This window comes from Rhea pennata, chromosome 19, assembly GCF_028389875.1.
Source record: "Rhea pennata isolate bPtePen1 chromosome 19, bPtePen1.pri, whole genome shotgun sequence".
NCBI classification, from domain to species: Eukaryota; Metazoa; Chordata; class Aves; order Rheiformes; family Rheidae; genus Rhea; species Rhea pennata.
This window is the reverse complement of record NC_084681.1, coordinates 4,547,696-4,561,255: the sequence shown is the minus strand read 5'-3', so window position 1 is coordinate 4,561,255 and position 13,560 is coordinate 4,547,696. Positions and strand designations below refer to the sequence as shown.

The following is a 13,560-nucleotide window of genomic DNA, read 5'->3' as shown; positions in this document are numbered from 1 at the left end:
TAAATGTCAAGACAAAGTGGTACAGTTAAGAAGGATGTCAGTTGGGTCAAACGTTTTCAGGTAACAAAGATGAACACAGCAGTGTCTATGGGATTTCAAGTGTTAGATCAATTCACTGGATGACTCATCTCTCTGCTTCTGTAAATTCCCCTTGGAAAAGGTCACCTCAGGTATTATGCTAATAACATGTTATTTCCTGGGTATCTGTGCCTTCGGGTTGAACCGTGCAAAATTAGGCTGGCTTGGAAGTCCCAGCAAGAACCAAAAAGCATCAGAGGTGAGGCTAAACTGAGAAGTCAAAATTTTGGCGCTGGTTTTAGGGTCTGATCTATTAACTTAAAGCATTTGAATGGGCTGACTGGAGTAGGGAGGCTGAACTTCTCCAGGGATTAATATTAAGCCCTTGTTTAATGGTAAACAGTTGACGAAATCCACCTTTATGTCTGGGTGCCAGCTGTCAGGAAGGGTACATCCAGGCCACCTCGCAAGGGCAGAACAACCATTAGCAGATGGTGGGGGAAAGTGCCCAGCTCTGATTGTCCACGGATCACTTGGTTTGTCTTGTTTTCTGTAATCAACTTCCCCCCAAAGCTTCTGCATGGAGGCCATTCTCCTTTAACAAAACAGCAGGCCAGCTCTGCTCCAGCAAAGGGCTTGGGATCTCCCCTGCACAGATGAGACAGCATCTCCTCAACAGAACAGCCAAAGATGGCAGAACCCTCCTCCCCACCACCCCCGGAAACAGCAGGACAAAGGGTAAAAGGTGCTCAGCTAGGGCTGGAAAGAGCCAGAGCCAGATTTGTGCATGCAGGCACTGGCTGAACAAGCTGCCCGTGCCTGAAGTTGGTCTGTTTTACAGCTGATCTGCTCACTGCAGAGCAGTAGCAGCTGCTGGCAAGCTGCATCCTCTGCCTTGTCCCCCTTCGCTCCCCTCCCTTGCCAAGACAGCCTTTCCTGTGTTGCATCTGATTGAAGGCCCAGCGCCTGTTCAGCTTTTGTTCTCTGCTAGGAAAGAGCAAGGATTGTTGGGACCTTTTTGGCTCTACCAGGGCCTTTCGTGTCCCGAACGTTTCCATGAAAAGACTCCCTCCTGACCACCCTGCCCCCTGACAGTCATTCAATCCAGCCAACAAGCTTGATATCATTATCTACAAAGAGAGGCCAGTGAGCACCAGGCTCCTCAGAGCCAAGTTTGGAGAATCAAAGGCAAATCTCCCAGCAACAGAGAGCTGGCAGAGACCAGACTGCACCACAGTTAGTGCAGGCTGGTCCGGCTGCTTGCGTCCACTAGTTTTCAAAGCATTAAAGAAATGTGCTTGGTGTGATGCCAGCACTGGCTTTGCTGGGTCTGGGGATGAGCCTGCCAGTGGGCTGCCAGCCCCTTGCAGTGTGCCCTGGGGAGCTCCGTGTGAGTTAGAGGTCATGGAAGCAGTCATGCCTGGCAGTAAGTTTGAACAACCTTGCGAAGCTTTCTTTTTTTGCTCAGTGACAATTTTAGAAGATGAAGTGTTTAGTCTGAGGGAAAACGGTTATGTATTTGAGCAAAGTGGGATTTGCTCCAAATCTCACCTGGAGATTTCTAATGAGTCTAATTTACCTTCTGAAAATAGCATGCGGCTACCTTGTCAATTTTGGTTTAACATGTTTATCTCCTTTGCTCCCTATCCAAAGAGTCTCTTCACAATCCATCTCAAAATAAAGATCTCTTCAGCAGTAAAAGCATTATGATTTATGGAGGCATCTGTAAAGGTGATGTAGAAAACTGACTGTCAGAAATGCTGAGTAAACAAAGGTCTTGAGAAGAGATAACATTATTCCTGTGTTGCAATTGTGTTAGGAAATGCAGGAGTAAAACTGTTATCGGTAAGGTGTGTTTCACAGATTGCATCTCCTGTTTGTTTGATGGACCAGATAGGAATGTGAAAAATAGCCAGGAGAAACAATGATACAGTGGAAAAGATGAAAGGGGCTGGCTTAGCTGAAGTTTGGATTGAGACAGGGTGATGGTATGGGTGACAATACCTGGATTCCCCTTTTCCACAGTAGGATGCTCTGCAGTTCCCTGGGCAGTAAAAGAAAGCTGGAGGTGAAGGAGGCTGTGTGGCAATGCATCACCAAAGCCTAGAGCAGCCCCTAGGATCTCTGTGGGTCTGCAGTGGATTGTGAAAGTGTAGGAGACCAAGGCTGTGTGTAAAACAGAAAAGTTAATACTGGCACTTTCCCCTCCTATCCCCAGTTTGATCCTGACAACACCGGCTACATCAGCACCGAGAAGTTTCGCTCTCTCCTTCAGAGGCACGGCTCAGAACTGGACCCCCACAAGCTGGAGGTCCTCCTGGCCCTGGCAGACAGCAACTCTGAGGGGAGGATCTGCTACCAGGACTTTGTGAATCTGGTGAGTGCTCTGATCAGCTGCTTGTTATAGAATTCGGTATGTTCAAAGTACCTTGCAAGCATTTGCTAATCAAACTGCACAACACTTCGGTAGCGGGAGAGGTATCATCTAACTCCCTCTGCAGAAACAATGGCCCAAGGCCAGCCAGCAGATTGGCAGAAGCTCAGGAACAGAACTGGGCTCTTCTTCTCTGTCAGCCTCATCTTCACTCCACTGAGCCTGGGAGCAGTGCAAGCTGATGAGAGACGGGTGAGAGGCAGGGACATCCTCCTCCTTTGGGGAATGGGAGATGGTGCTAGTCCACACCCATCTGAAGTGGCTTCTGCAGCATGGCATATTTCTTTCACTGCTATTGAATGAATCCTGTGAAGAAAACATTGATTTTTCTATCACCAGCCCCTCTTCATCTGCATTTTTTGCCCTCACTAATCAATAGCTAATGCAGATGCCAGAACATTAAATTACTTATAAATGGCATTTCTCCTTCTCTCTCCTCATCCAGCTGTTATTGATTTACATCATTCAAACTTTTTAGAGCTCCTTCTCTCTCCCCTTCTTTCCTGCCCGTAAACTTTCCTTGTGAACTTCTGTTGGAAAGAAACAGCAAAAAAAATAGTACTGTGAAGTGTGGGAGAAATTGGTGAAACAGTCCCTGTGATTCACTTTATAGCTCTCTGTCTTGGCACATGCAATTATATGTGGTAGCATTCTCATGGGGGAAACAGATCTGTTCATCAGAGAACATGAGGGGAAGATTAGTTTGGGGTAGCTTCTTACTTCGTGCAAGATGCTCAGACGTGATTGGCTCTTGGTGGAAGACTGTCTTGTGCTATATGCTCTCAAGGTGGATGTTCAAAGAGACAGTTCTTCTCTCAAAATATTGCTGGAGTCATAGAAACAAGATAAAATATGGGAGATGAAGGAGATGAGACTATCCAGAGTCTTCTGGGTTTTTTTGTTTGTTTGTTTTTTTGTTTTGTTTTTTTCTGTGCTAGTAGCATTTTGGATGCTATAGGAGTATGAGGATAAAATCTAGAATCTGACATTTTAGTCCAGGGCAGGCTGATCTGTGTAGGCACTTGAAGAGAGAGCAGGGCTAGGTAAAGGGAAAAAATACTTCAGGAGTGTGTTGCAATCCACAAACAAAAACAGTGAGTCCAAAATGGGACCTGGAATGGAAAAAGTGGGCATTGAACTAGTTCTAGGGAGGCTTTAACTTGCACTTTACAATTTCATCAGTCTACAGAAATTTATTAGGTGGTTTATGCTAAAGAAAAAATATAGCAAAATAGTGAATTCCCACTCTAGCTCTAACATTTCCATATATTGTAACCGTCTGGAATCCAGTATAACAAGATACCTAAAAATGTGAACTGATACTCAATTCAAAGTCAGTGGAACCTGAGCACATGCTTAGAAACAAGCTAATGCCTCTGCACAGCCCTGACTTGAAGCCATATTGTTGTGGAATTATAGTACACTTTGACTTAATGAAGTTGTGTTAGCAACTTCCCTCTTAGGCAACTTCTTTGAAACTTGGTAAGGATCATACCTCTAAAATGCCATTGGCAGTGTCATTAAATGGGGTTCTCTTGAAGCTACTTCAAGCTATCAGCTGAAATAGGAAGTGGGAGTAAGCTTTTGCTCTTTTACTTTAAAGAGCCAGTGGTGTTTAATGAGAATTTAAACTGAACTGTGAAACCAGGAATTAGCTGCCATGTTCCACATGCGGATGGCAGTTTTCCCTCCGAACTCCACAGTGCTTTTCCCTTTGGTTTGTGAAAGCCACAGCATGTAAGCTGGTACCCATTAAAATACATGTTTTCTTAGAGCTTTGCAGCCTTTTCCATCTGTGAGGTTTTTTTTTCAGGGTCATGTGTTTTTGACAATTGTTCTGCAGACAAAACCTTTTGCTGGCCGTTTACACCACTAAAAGGAGGCATTAAAGCAGCATCTCTTGAGTTCATCCATTTTCCTTTTGCAGAGGTCTCGGAGATAGCCATACGCCCCCACCATCAACAGTCACAAAATGAAAAGTTCACATTGTTTGGCCCATGAAAGGACTCTTCTCCAAGTTGAACTCTCAACACATCATTTTATCTTAACAGAGCAGGGGCATATCTCCAGCTGGATGCTGGATTCAATAGGCAATAGCCAGCCATGTCAGAAGGACCCCTTCTGCAAGGTGCTGAAACCCTCCTGCTATTCCTTCAGTTCCATTTTCCCCTTGCTCCATCTCCTGCCTGAGCTGTTTTCTTTTGCTTTCTAAGGCTTCAGATGTAGCTGCTTATGTTTTTTTCTTAAGACATTTACAATAATGCATGCCTGGAATCCATTTGTGCTTATTAGCCACTTCAGTGATAAGAATAAGACTTGATTCTGTCCCTTGCAGGGGACAGTGTGTGCCCATAGATTTTCATGGCCGTCTTTCCTGCTTTCAGAGGATAATAATGCTTGCTTTTTGCTGAATCAGTGCTTGCAATGATGGCAATTTACTTAGGATACTTCCTCCAACTTGGCTTGAACTGAAATGGGGAGAAAGTGGAAAAGAAGAGCTATCGCTGGGAAAAGACATAACTTTTTTTAAAGGAGAGAACGTTACATTTTATCTTTTGGCTTTGTGAGTGTGTACGCAGTAACACCAGGAGGGCTTTATTATCTTTGTGGAGGTGAGCTTATAAGAGGTTACATACTGTATTCTTTCTGTCAGGTAATGGGGAGGTGAGAGAGTTCCTTTAAACTACACTTTTTTTTAATGGTACTTAGAAGTACTTTGTAGCACAGTCATAAAATAGCTATAAATTGCACTTCCAGCATCTTTCCTTGTCCTTTACTGAACCAGCTGACAGCCTGCATAGAAAGCTCAGGTGAACATTGCTTTGCAATAACTACATATAATTCTTTATTAGTGAGTCACTGGGAAGATAAGCAATAAACCCTAAATCTCTGATTTTCAGGGGAATCCCCAAACAAGGCAAAAGTTTGCCCAAATGAATCACAGCTCCCCTCCCTGCAAAATCCTCATTCACTTTCCAGTATGTGTTTTAAGATTAAAATGCTATTGCAGAATAACCCTGGACCAACTGCTCTAGTGGATTTGTCTAGTGTTTGTAGCTTTGTTCTCGTTGCTGCTAATCTGGAAAGGTTTGTTGCAGGCAAAGGTGTAGGTTTGATAGCTCTGTCTCTTCCTCTCTGTGCTGGCACAAGAACTAAGGCAGGTTCTTGTGCCAGCCATCAAGCCATCTCCCATCACTGATGTCAGGGATGTCCTTCAGCTTCCAGTGGTCACCCTTTAAGTACTCCCTTTCTCCTTGAATCACTGTCTTGGCTGGAAATACGGGATTCCTGTATTGTCTTCTTGGCCTTGGTTCAGAGGTATAATAATAAATATTTAATTAAAACAGAATTTGAAAATCTCCTACTTCAGTACTTGATATAATCTCATGCTATTATGAATACGGAGGAGGCTTCCACAAGAGATAGCTTCTGCATTTCCCTGCTGCAATTTTTTGCAATCTCATTCCCAGTGCTATGGCAAACTTTGTCCTATGCTAACACTGATCGTTGTCTTTGGAGAGCTGTATTCAGTGGTACAATTGTTCAGGCATTGATGTACAGCTGGACAGGTTTGAACACTGCTAACAGCAGTGGCAGGAAACTCATTTCCTTTAAGGAAGAGACTTTGGTGGGTGAGCCAAGGCCACACGTACAAGAGCTGGTGTGATGTGAATGGTTATCTAATCATATCTATATCCATCTCTTACCTCTTAGTGTATTAAAACCCTTGTTGGGGTGTAAAGTTATGGCTCCCGTGCACATTTCCAGGAGAGCTGAACAACTCTCCTGACAGATGTTCACGTTCTTCATGTTGTTTTCCCTCCAATCTTGGAGAAAGCTGGCAATGTGTCATTTATCTCCTGCGGGGGAAGAAGCTGTTAGAGGGCCAGCTGAGTATCTTGAAACTGAATAACCGGGATGCAAAAGCTGCTGTTGGAGCTTGTTCAGCTTCTACATCGATCTGAGTCCATTGGATATTGGCTACATGTAGTAGCAGAAGAGAGAATGTTCTCCCAAGTGAACTAATTTGGCAAGTAATCATTATGCCAGTTACAGTGGAACTCAGCATAGAAATTTCCATCCTTAACCATAATTCCTCAGCTGTCTCCAATCACTTAGAGCTGAAATTTGAGATGCAAAAAATAAACTTAAATGACTGTTTAAATTGTGTATATATCTAGGATACACGTGTGTATGGGAAATGGTATAAAGACATTTTAAAAATTCTGTTGCTTGAGAAAATTAATTATGAATTCATTTCAGATGCAGAATCCTTCCCAGTCCCAATGAAAAACTGAACATGTAAGGGGAGATTGCTGTTTTAAAGCCTGCTGCATTTTAACAGACAAAGCTTTTTGAACCAAATTGTTAGTTGTGTCCTACAAGCAGTGCTCTTGTGCTTAGCTTTGAATTCAGAGTGCAGTTTCCCTTTTCTAATGGAAGTGCTGGAAGCTGCAGGGCTAGAACATTTGATAGGAGTTGAGACAAAACCTTGAGCAGAGAATATTCCTACAATAACCAAGATGACTTATTTGGTCTCTCACTTTTATTGAATCCCTAGAAGAAACCACTGCTTGGGCAGAACAAATCGCAATGTTGGCATTTCCTTTATTCCATCAGGTGCTCCTTGGGAAAATGTTACCAGGTTGGTACAGAGGATATGAACATCTGTGATAGATGAACTTGATGCTGAGCCATGTGTTTTGGGAGAAGCAATCTTTACCCACATTAGCATTTTGTAAAAGCGTGGAGTGAGGGAAGGAAATAAATGCGAATCTTGAAAGCAAAATTGATTGGAAAAGCTGCATTTGTAACTAAAGTGGGTTATAAAACTGGAGCTGACAGAGGCTTTTTAAAAGCTTTGCTAATTTTTGATTTAGTGTTCTGTCTCTTGGAAGATCAGAGCTGGAGAGCTGATTGCCAGTCGCAGTGTGTTGTGTATTCAAGAATAGCCACAGACTCAAACCTCAAAGATGCCAATACGCGATGGGCAGAATTTCATGTTTTTCTAAGTCTCCTGATCTGGGCTGAATAAAAACTATAAAAGTGGTAGAGTGTCCCACACAAGCCATGGAACTGAAGAGCTTAGATGGGAAAATGCTGCGTAACTTGGCTGTTGTGATACTCCTGCACTGGGACAGCAACAGTAGTACAGATGGCCAAGAAACCTGGCTAAACTGGTCTGTCAGCCCGAATAGCCAGTTTCCTTAGCAAATTGTGGATTGCATGAATCCCTTTCTAGACTAACATGGATTCTGAACAAAAGCAGGCCTTTGTGCTCTACTGAAATTTGGCACTGTCCTAGACTAGACTATAAGGACACTTGTCCTAAATTTTGACACTTTTAATCCTGGTCTAGATCTAAGTGGGCAAAAATTCTCCTTCCTATTAGATGTGTCAAAGCCATCCTCTGAGCCGAGCTGTAGCAACATGCCTCATTTTGCTTTAGTGTGTTAATACCCAAAGGGCAGAGTTGGTGGTGCATAGTTACAGGTCATGTCAGCTTGGCTGTTTTGCAAGGGAAATTTCTTTCTCTCTGCGTAATAACTTTTTACAGGCATGAAAGACTAAGGAAACATGTTGTTCCTTTCCTTCGTTCTCCACATACTATTTGTTGTACCCATCTGCCTGCAGCTTTAATATCATGCTCATTAAAGAAGTCCCAGATCAATTGCGCAGAGGGAAGTTGAGGGGGTGCCCTGTGCTGCTGGAGCCATTGTAATGTGCAGGCCAACAATGGGCTCAGTGTTCCTGAAGCTGATGATTAAATTCTTGGCTCATAAAGACCAATATTATGTAATTCCAAAATCAAATCAGCAAATTGTGACCATATGGGAGAATCTCTTTTGGGGAAGATTTGAATATTCCAAAGTCAGTCTGAGGAAAAAAAATAGGCTTCTCATCAAGAGTTGGTCAGAGCAGCAATAGCGACGTAATCCTTTGTCTCTCCTCATACTCTGGTTCCCCACTGCCTCCTAGCCGGGGGCTATAAATGTGATCCAAAGGCCTGCTGAATTATGTGAGCAGGCCCAGGACTGCTGCGCTTCTGGTGCCCCAGCAGTCAGCTGTGCTGGCTCTTTAGAGTTCGTTTCCTGGTTGGTGTGTTGGGCAGTGGTTGCAGATGGGGAAGAGCAGGATGTGCTGCGGACGTCTGGCCGTCTGCATCTAAATGGATTATGGGTATTTTTGAGCATCCATGGTATGCTCCCAACAAGTCTCTGTGTCCCTGCCTCATCTGGGTGTAAGACCACTCAAAGGCTATGATATTTAGAGGGGGAGTGGGCCTTCTTTCTGTATCCTCTGCTTTAAAGTAGGTTTGATAAATACTTCGTGTTCCTGCCTGAGGTAGGGAGAGGTTTAATTAGTGTTCACTAAGGGCTCTGAATAGTTCGAGTTGTAATTATGGGTACCAAAGGCTTTTAATTTTCCAGGTAAATTGAAACCTGGCTCCCTTTGACACAGCATCCACTGTTGTTGGTAGATAAATGGAATATCTTGTTTCTTGCTAAGCACATTCCTTCCAAGGAGCCTATTGGGGTGTTGCAATCTGGGAAGGGTACACTTGGTGCTGCTGGATTCCTTGTGTCTTCTGCAAGACTGCAGCAATTCAATACCTGCACCATTTCATTTGCAGTCAGTTTTCTCATTACCTCTTTGCTAAGAATGGGTGCATTTGAATACTCAGCAGACCCTCTGTCCTTGAACAGGATTCCAGACATCTAGGAGTTTGGTGTCAAAGGTCTTTTCCATCTCTAAGTGCTTTGATCCCGTGGCCTCATGTCTGAGATAACTATGAATGATTTCTCGGGCATTTACTATGGTTTGTATTTACAAAACCAAACAACTCTTAATTTTTTTATATGTTTATATATTTATATCCCACAGTATCTAGAGGATGAAAATCAGTCAGGAAGAGAAGGCGTGCTTGGCTGCTTGTAAGTGTAGTTGATGTAATACATCCATATTTCTTGTTCAGAGGGACTACTAATGGGCAGTGCCTCACGGTGTACGGAAAATATATTGCAGTGTATCTTTACTGCAGGCAAGTTCTTTCTCAGGCGGTCACATGTGTTCCCCAGAGAACTGTCAGTGCTCTGCCCGAGGCTTTCCCTCACTCCTGTAATACCACTGTTTACTGCTCTCGTATGATTACCAGTTTAAATAATCTTTGGCATTTTATCATCCAGATGCGATCAGAAACAACTAATATGGAACACCTTGTAAAAATAATGGGGCGTGAAGACAGGCAGTTGAGGGGATAAAGTAGCAGTAGTTGAGGGGCAGCAGTAGTACAGAGCTAGACACTGGGCTGACATGGCTGTGCTGCGTTCAGGTGACTGAACTGAGCAGGTCTCTTTTTGCCATGCTTAATGGTGACAGATGGGTTCAGTGGTGCTTGGGTTAGGATCCTCTGCTGAACAAATGGAAGGAAATTTCCATGGTGAGCCTAGCACAGGCATGAACACTGGCAACCACTGGGGTTTCCGATGCATCTTTCCCTCACCAGCCTGTGCAGAGATGAGGTGATCATCCTGCTGAGGGCTGTCAGCACGCCTTGATGCTAACTGCAAGGATTGTTTTCTTTGGATGACTCTGGAAGTCATGATTTTTCATTGATACACTGCAGCAGGGAAAGGGACTGAGCATTCTGTGGTAGGCAGGAAAATCAAACATATCACTGCAATTGAAAGAGACATATCAGCAACTTCAGAGGACTGTCAGGTTTCTCCATCTGTAGCAGACAAAGTGATACTTTCAGTCTGAATTTAATCTCGTTCACAAGAGGCATGAAGCCAGAGAGAACAGACGCGGAGTCTACGAGAGAACAGTATGTCTGTGCCTGGCTGTGTCCACGTAAACTGGAGAGAAGCTTTTTTTTGCAGACACAGCAAAATCATGAGGTGGTCAAAGTTGCTTTTTGCAACAAAGGGAACTTTTTTTACCTACCAGAAGAAGTCCCACAAATGCGAAAGAAAACCTTACAGCTGATAGAGGTTTCTCCATGAAAACGTTTTTCAATGTGAGCAGACTTTCTTAATGCAACAAAAGATCACCATCAATTTTTGTTGTGTTCTTTTGTAATTTTAGAGGAAAAGCTGTTGGATGGCAGACTTGAGAAGATAGAAAGATTTTTGTGGTCAGATTTTTTTTCTTCTTTGACTTTTTTGCTTCTTCACCAACAGTGCTCTTTTGCAAGTATTTTGTCAATGAGGAAAGGCAACACAAAACAAAAGAGAATGGGAGGAACAGTAAAAAATAAGAGGGAGTTTTGGGGGTAAAACTCCTTTCTCCCTCAAAACAACTCAAAAACAAAAAATATTTTTCCTCCCAAACCTAAAATGGATCAGAACTTTAAAAAAAAAAAAATCACCAAAAATTTTAGTCCTTCTTCCTCGGGTTGCCTGTCTGGTTGCTCATGCCGATGCATAGGTGAGACTGGGCAAACAGAAGGCTAAGAAGGGATGGGTGGCTGCTGGGAAAAGAGCTGTGCACAGCACTTGAAAGGTCATTCAAGCATCACCCCAGATGGCTCCTTTGTCTTCTTCTAGTGATTAACAGGAAGTTGTTGCCTGCAGTGATTTCTATGTTTTAAGCAGCTTGGTCCAGCTTGGAACAATTACTCAGCTGCCTGGGCACCGAGAGTGCTAGCTCTGGGCTTCAGAGCTGTCGTGTCTTCAGGGTGCTAGCCAAAATGGGAGTGATCCAAGAGAGCTGGAAGCATCGCTGCTGAATGTCGTCTCTCATTTGGTTCTAGGAGACTGAGGCTGCTGGTGGTTTCTGAGATCACTCAGCGGTTATCTCAGAAGAGGGACAAGTCTGTCGTGTTCACTTTGGTGCCTTTTACTCCCCTACAGTGATCTTTATCCACAGTTAGGGATGTTATCTTTTAAGCCTTCTCTGCCAAAGGTTTAGCCAGTACAGCCAGTGAATCTAATGCAGCAGGTTTGTTTGACATCAGGGCTAATTAGTAATTATCCAAATCTTGGAGCAAACTCTTTCAGGCCTGATTTTTTTTCCAAGCAGGCTACGCATAAAATTCCATCTGCCTAATTTTCAAATGCAATTGCTTTAGTTATGCATCCAAATAGAGGAAAGTGTATACTCAAAAGATAGATATCTAATTCTGTGCATGTATGATGATAATGCATATGCAAATTGTCTGTGTCCTCCAAAGCTTACGCCATCTGAAAATCTGCCCGCTCAGAGGATAACTGTTTAAAAAACAACAACAATAACAAATGCCAAACCCTCTCCTCTTACAAGTTTACAAAAGTTAAGACACCAGTTTAGCCAGTGTTTTGTTGGTGTTGCTCGTGTGGTTGTTTTTGTTTTATGCAACATATCCTTTTCCTTGCCCAGAGCTAACTCCTGCCAGCAAGGATCAGAACACAAGGGTTAGATGCTACAAGTGCACCTCCTGCTACATTAAAGAAATTTCCTACCCTAAGAGATAGCAGGCACAGGGAGGTTTGACAGAGCAGGGGGAGCTGAGGGTAGGGGGACACAGTGACTTTTCTCAATAACTGGTTGAGAAGGCAGTAGATGGTGGCAGGGCTGGAGAGTCGGCCAGAGAGCCCAGCTGGATGCATCAGCAGCCTCTGCTCTGCCCTGAGCTCCTCTATGGGCACTGTCATAGCAGCCGCTGGTACTGATTGTCTTCTTGCACCATGTGGGTCATCTCATAATCAGGCTGAGACTTTGGCTCCTCGCCTAGTGGTGGTCCCCCTGCCTGCCTAAATCTTGGCACTATCAAACTGGCTCAAATCTCCCATGATGGTTGTACCAGGCCTTGTTTTGTCCTCATGTTTTCTTCCTTTTCACTCAGATGAGCAACAAAAGGTCGAATAGTTTTCGCCAAGCCATCCTTCAGGGGAACAGAAGGCTGTGCAGCAAGGCTCTGCTGGAGGAAACAGGGCTGAGCCTATCCCAGAGGCTGATCCGGCATGTTGCATATGAGACGCTTCCACGAGAGATAGACCGGAAGTGGTACTACGACAGCTACACCTGCTGCCCTCCACCCTGGTTCATGATTACCGTCACTATTGTAGAGGCAAGTACCTTAATGCCCTCTCTCTGGGAATCCACCCCATGCTGCCAAAGGCTTTGCTGAGACATGATCAAGGGCTACGGTGGGAGAGGTTTGGACCTAGAAAAAGAAAAGCATGAAGCTAATATGGCCACTATGGCTTGTTGGTATATGTGTAAGTGGAGACTGCAATCCTCTCTATCTCCAAGTGTAGTTATTTAGTCACTGAAGCAGTTTATATATGAACTCAGTTTGGAAAACTGATGCAAAATCTTTCGAAGAATGAAAATCTGGACCATTCTATGGAAACCAGTGATTCACATACTGGATTTTGAGAAATATTTCTGTAAGGCAACCTCTCTTTCATGAATGGAGAGGAAAAGGAGAGGACGGAAGTTGGATTAAGTATTCTGATCTGCTCTTCCTTTGCCCCAGAAAAATCTTTGCTCAAAAGCCAAGTGATGCACTAGAATAAGCACAGAGAAGGATAACCTATGACCCTGATCAGGTAGGGTGCTGATTTTCTCTGACTTACTGGCTGGCATGTTATAGAAAGCCATGTACAGAATCATACCAGTGTGTTGCATTTTTCTTAGAACAGGGGCGTTTCATGGCTGTGGGAAGCTGTCGCCTGGGAGAAAAATTGTTGTACAGTTTCCTTTCCTTTCCAGGAATTTAAGTTAAAAAGTGTTTTCCAGTGAGAGAAGGCATTTGCTAACTGAAGAATCTTCCTGCTCTTCTAGGTTGTCTTTTTTCTTTACAATGGAGTGGTATTAGACAGATTTGTGCTGCAAGTCACCCATCCCTTATACCTGAAGAACTCATTAGTTTACCATCCTCAGCTCCGTGCTCAGGCTTGGAGGTACCTAACCTACATATTCATGCATGCAGGGTGAGTACTTACAAACTGCAGAGATTACCCACTGTTCAGGTTTCCCAGAGAGAGGGAGGAGGAGAAAGTGACTGAATCAGCTCAGAAACTGATTTAAAAAAAAACAGTTATTAATGATGTATAAAAATCTGAAGTTGTTGCAGGGTCTTGGGTAATGTGTGGCAAACCTTCACAGCTCTCAGAAGGGAA

General features: G+C 43.7%; 1 protein-coding gene across 2 annotated transcripts in view; it reads left to right on the top strand.

The window, feature by feature from the left end:
* The window catches only part of RHBDL3 (rhomboid like 3), a 61,229-nt gene that overhangs the window by 34,370 nt on the left and 13,299 nt on the right, over positions 1-13,560 (top strand). For both annotated transcript variants that reach the window (XM_062591679.1, XM_062591678.1), the window contains 3 exons: positions 2,237-2,395; positions 12,279-12,503; positions 13,223-13,371. In XM_062591679.1, the coding sequence (XP_062447663.1) occupies positions 2,237-2,395; positions 12,279-12,503; positions 13,223-13,371 (533 nt within the window). The remainder of the gene's footprint in view (positions 1-2,236; positions 2,396-12,278; positions 12,504-13,222; positions 13,372-13,560) is intronic.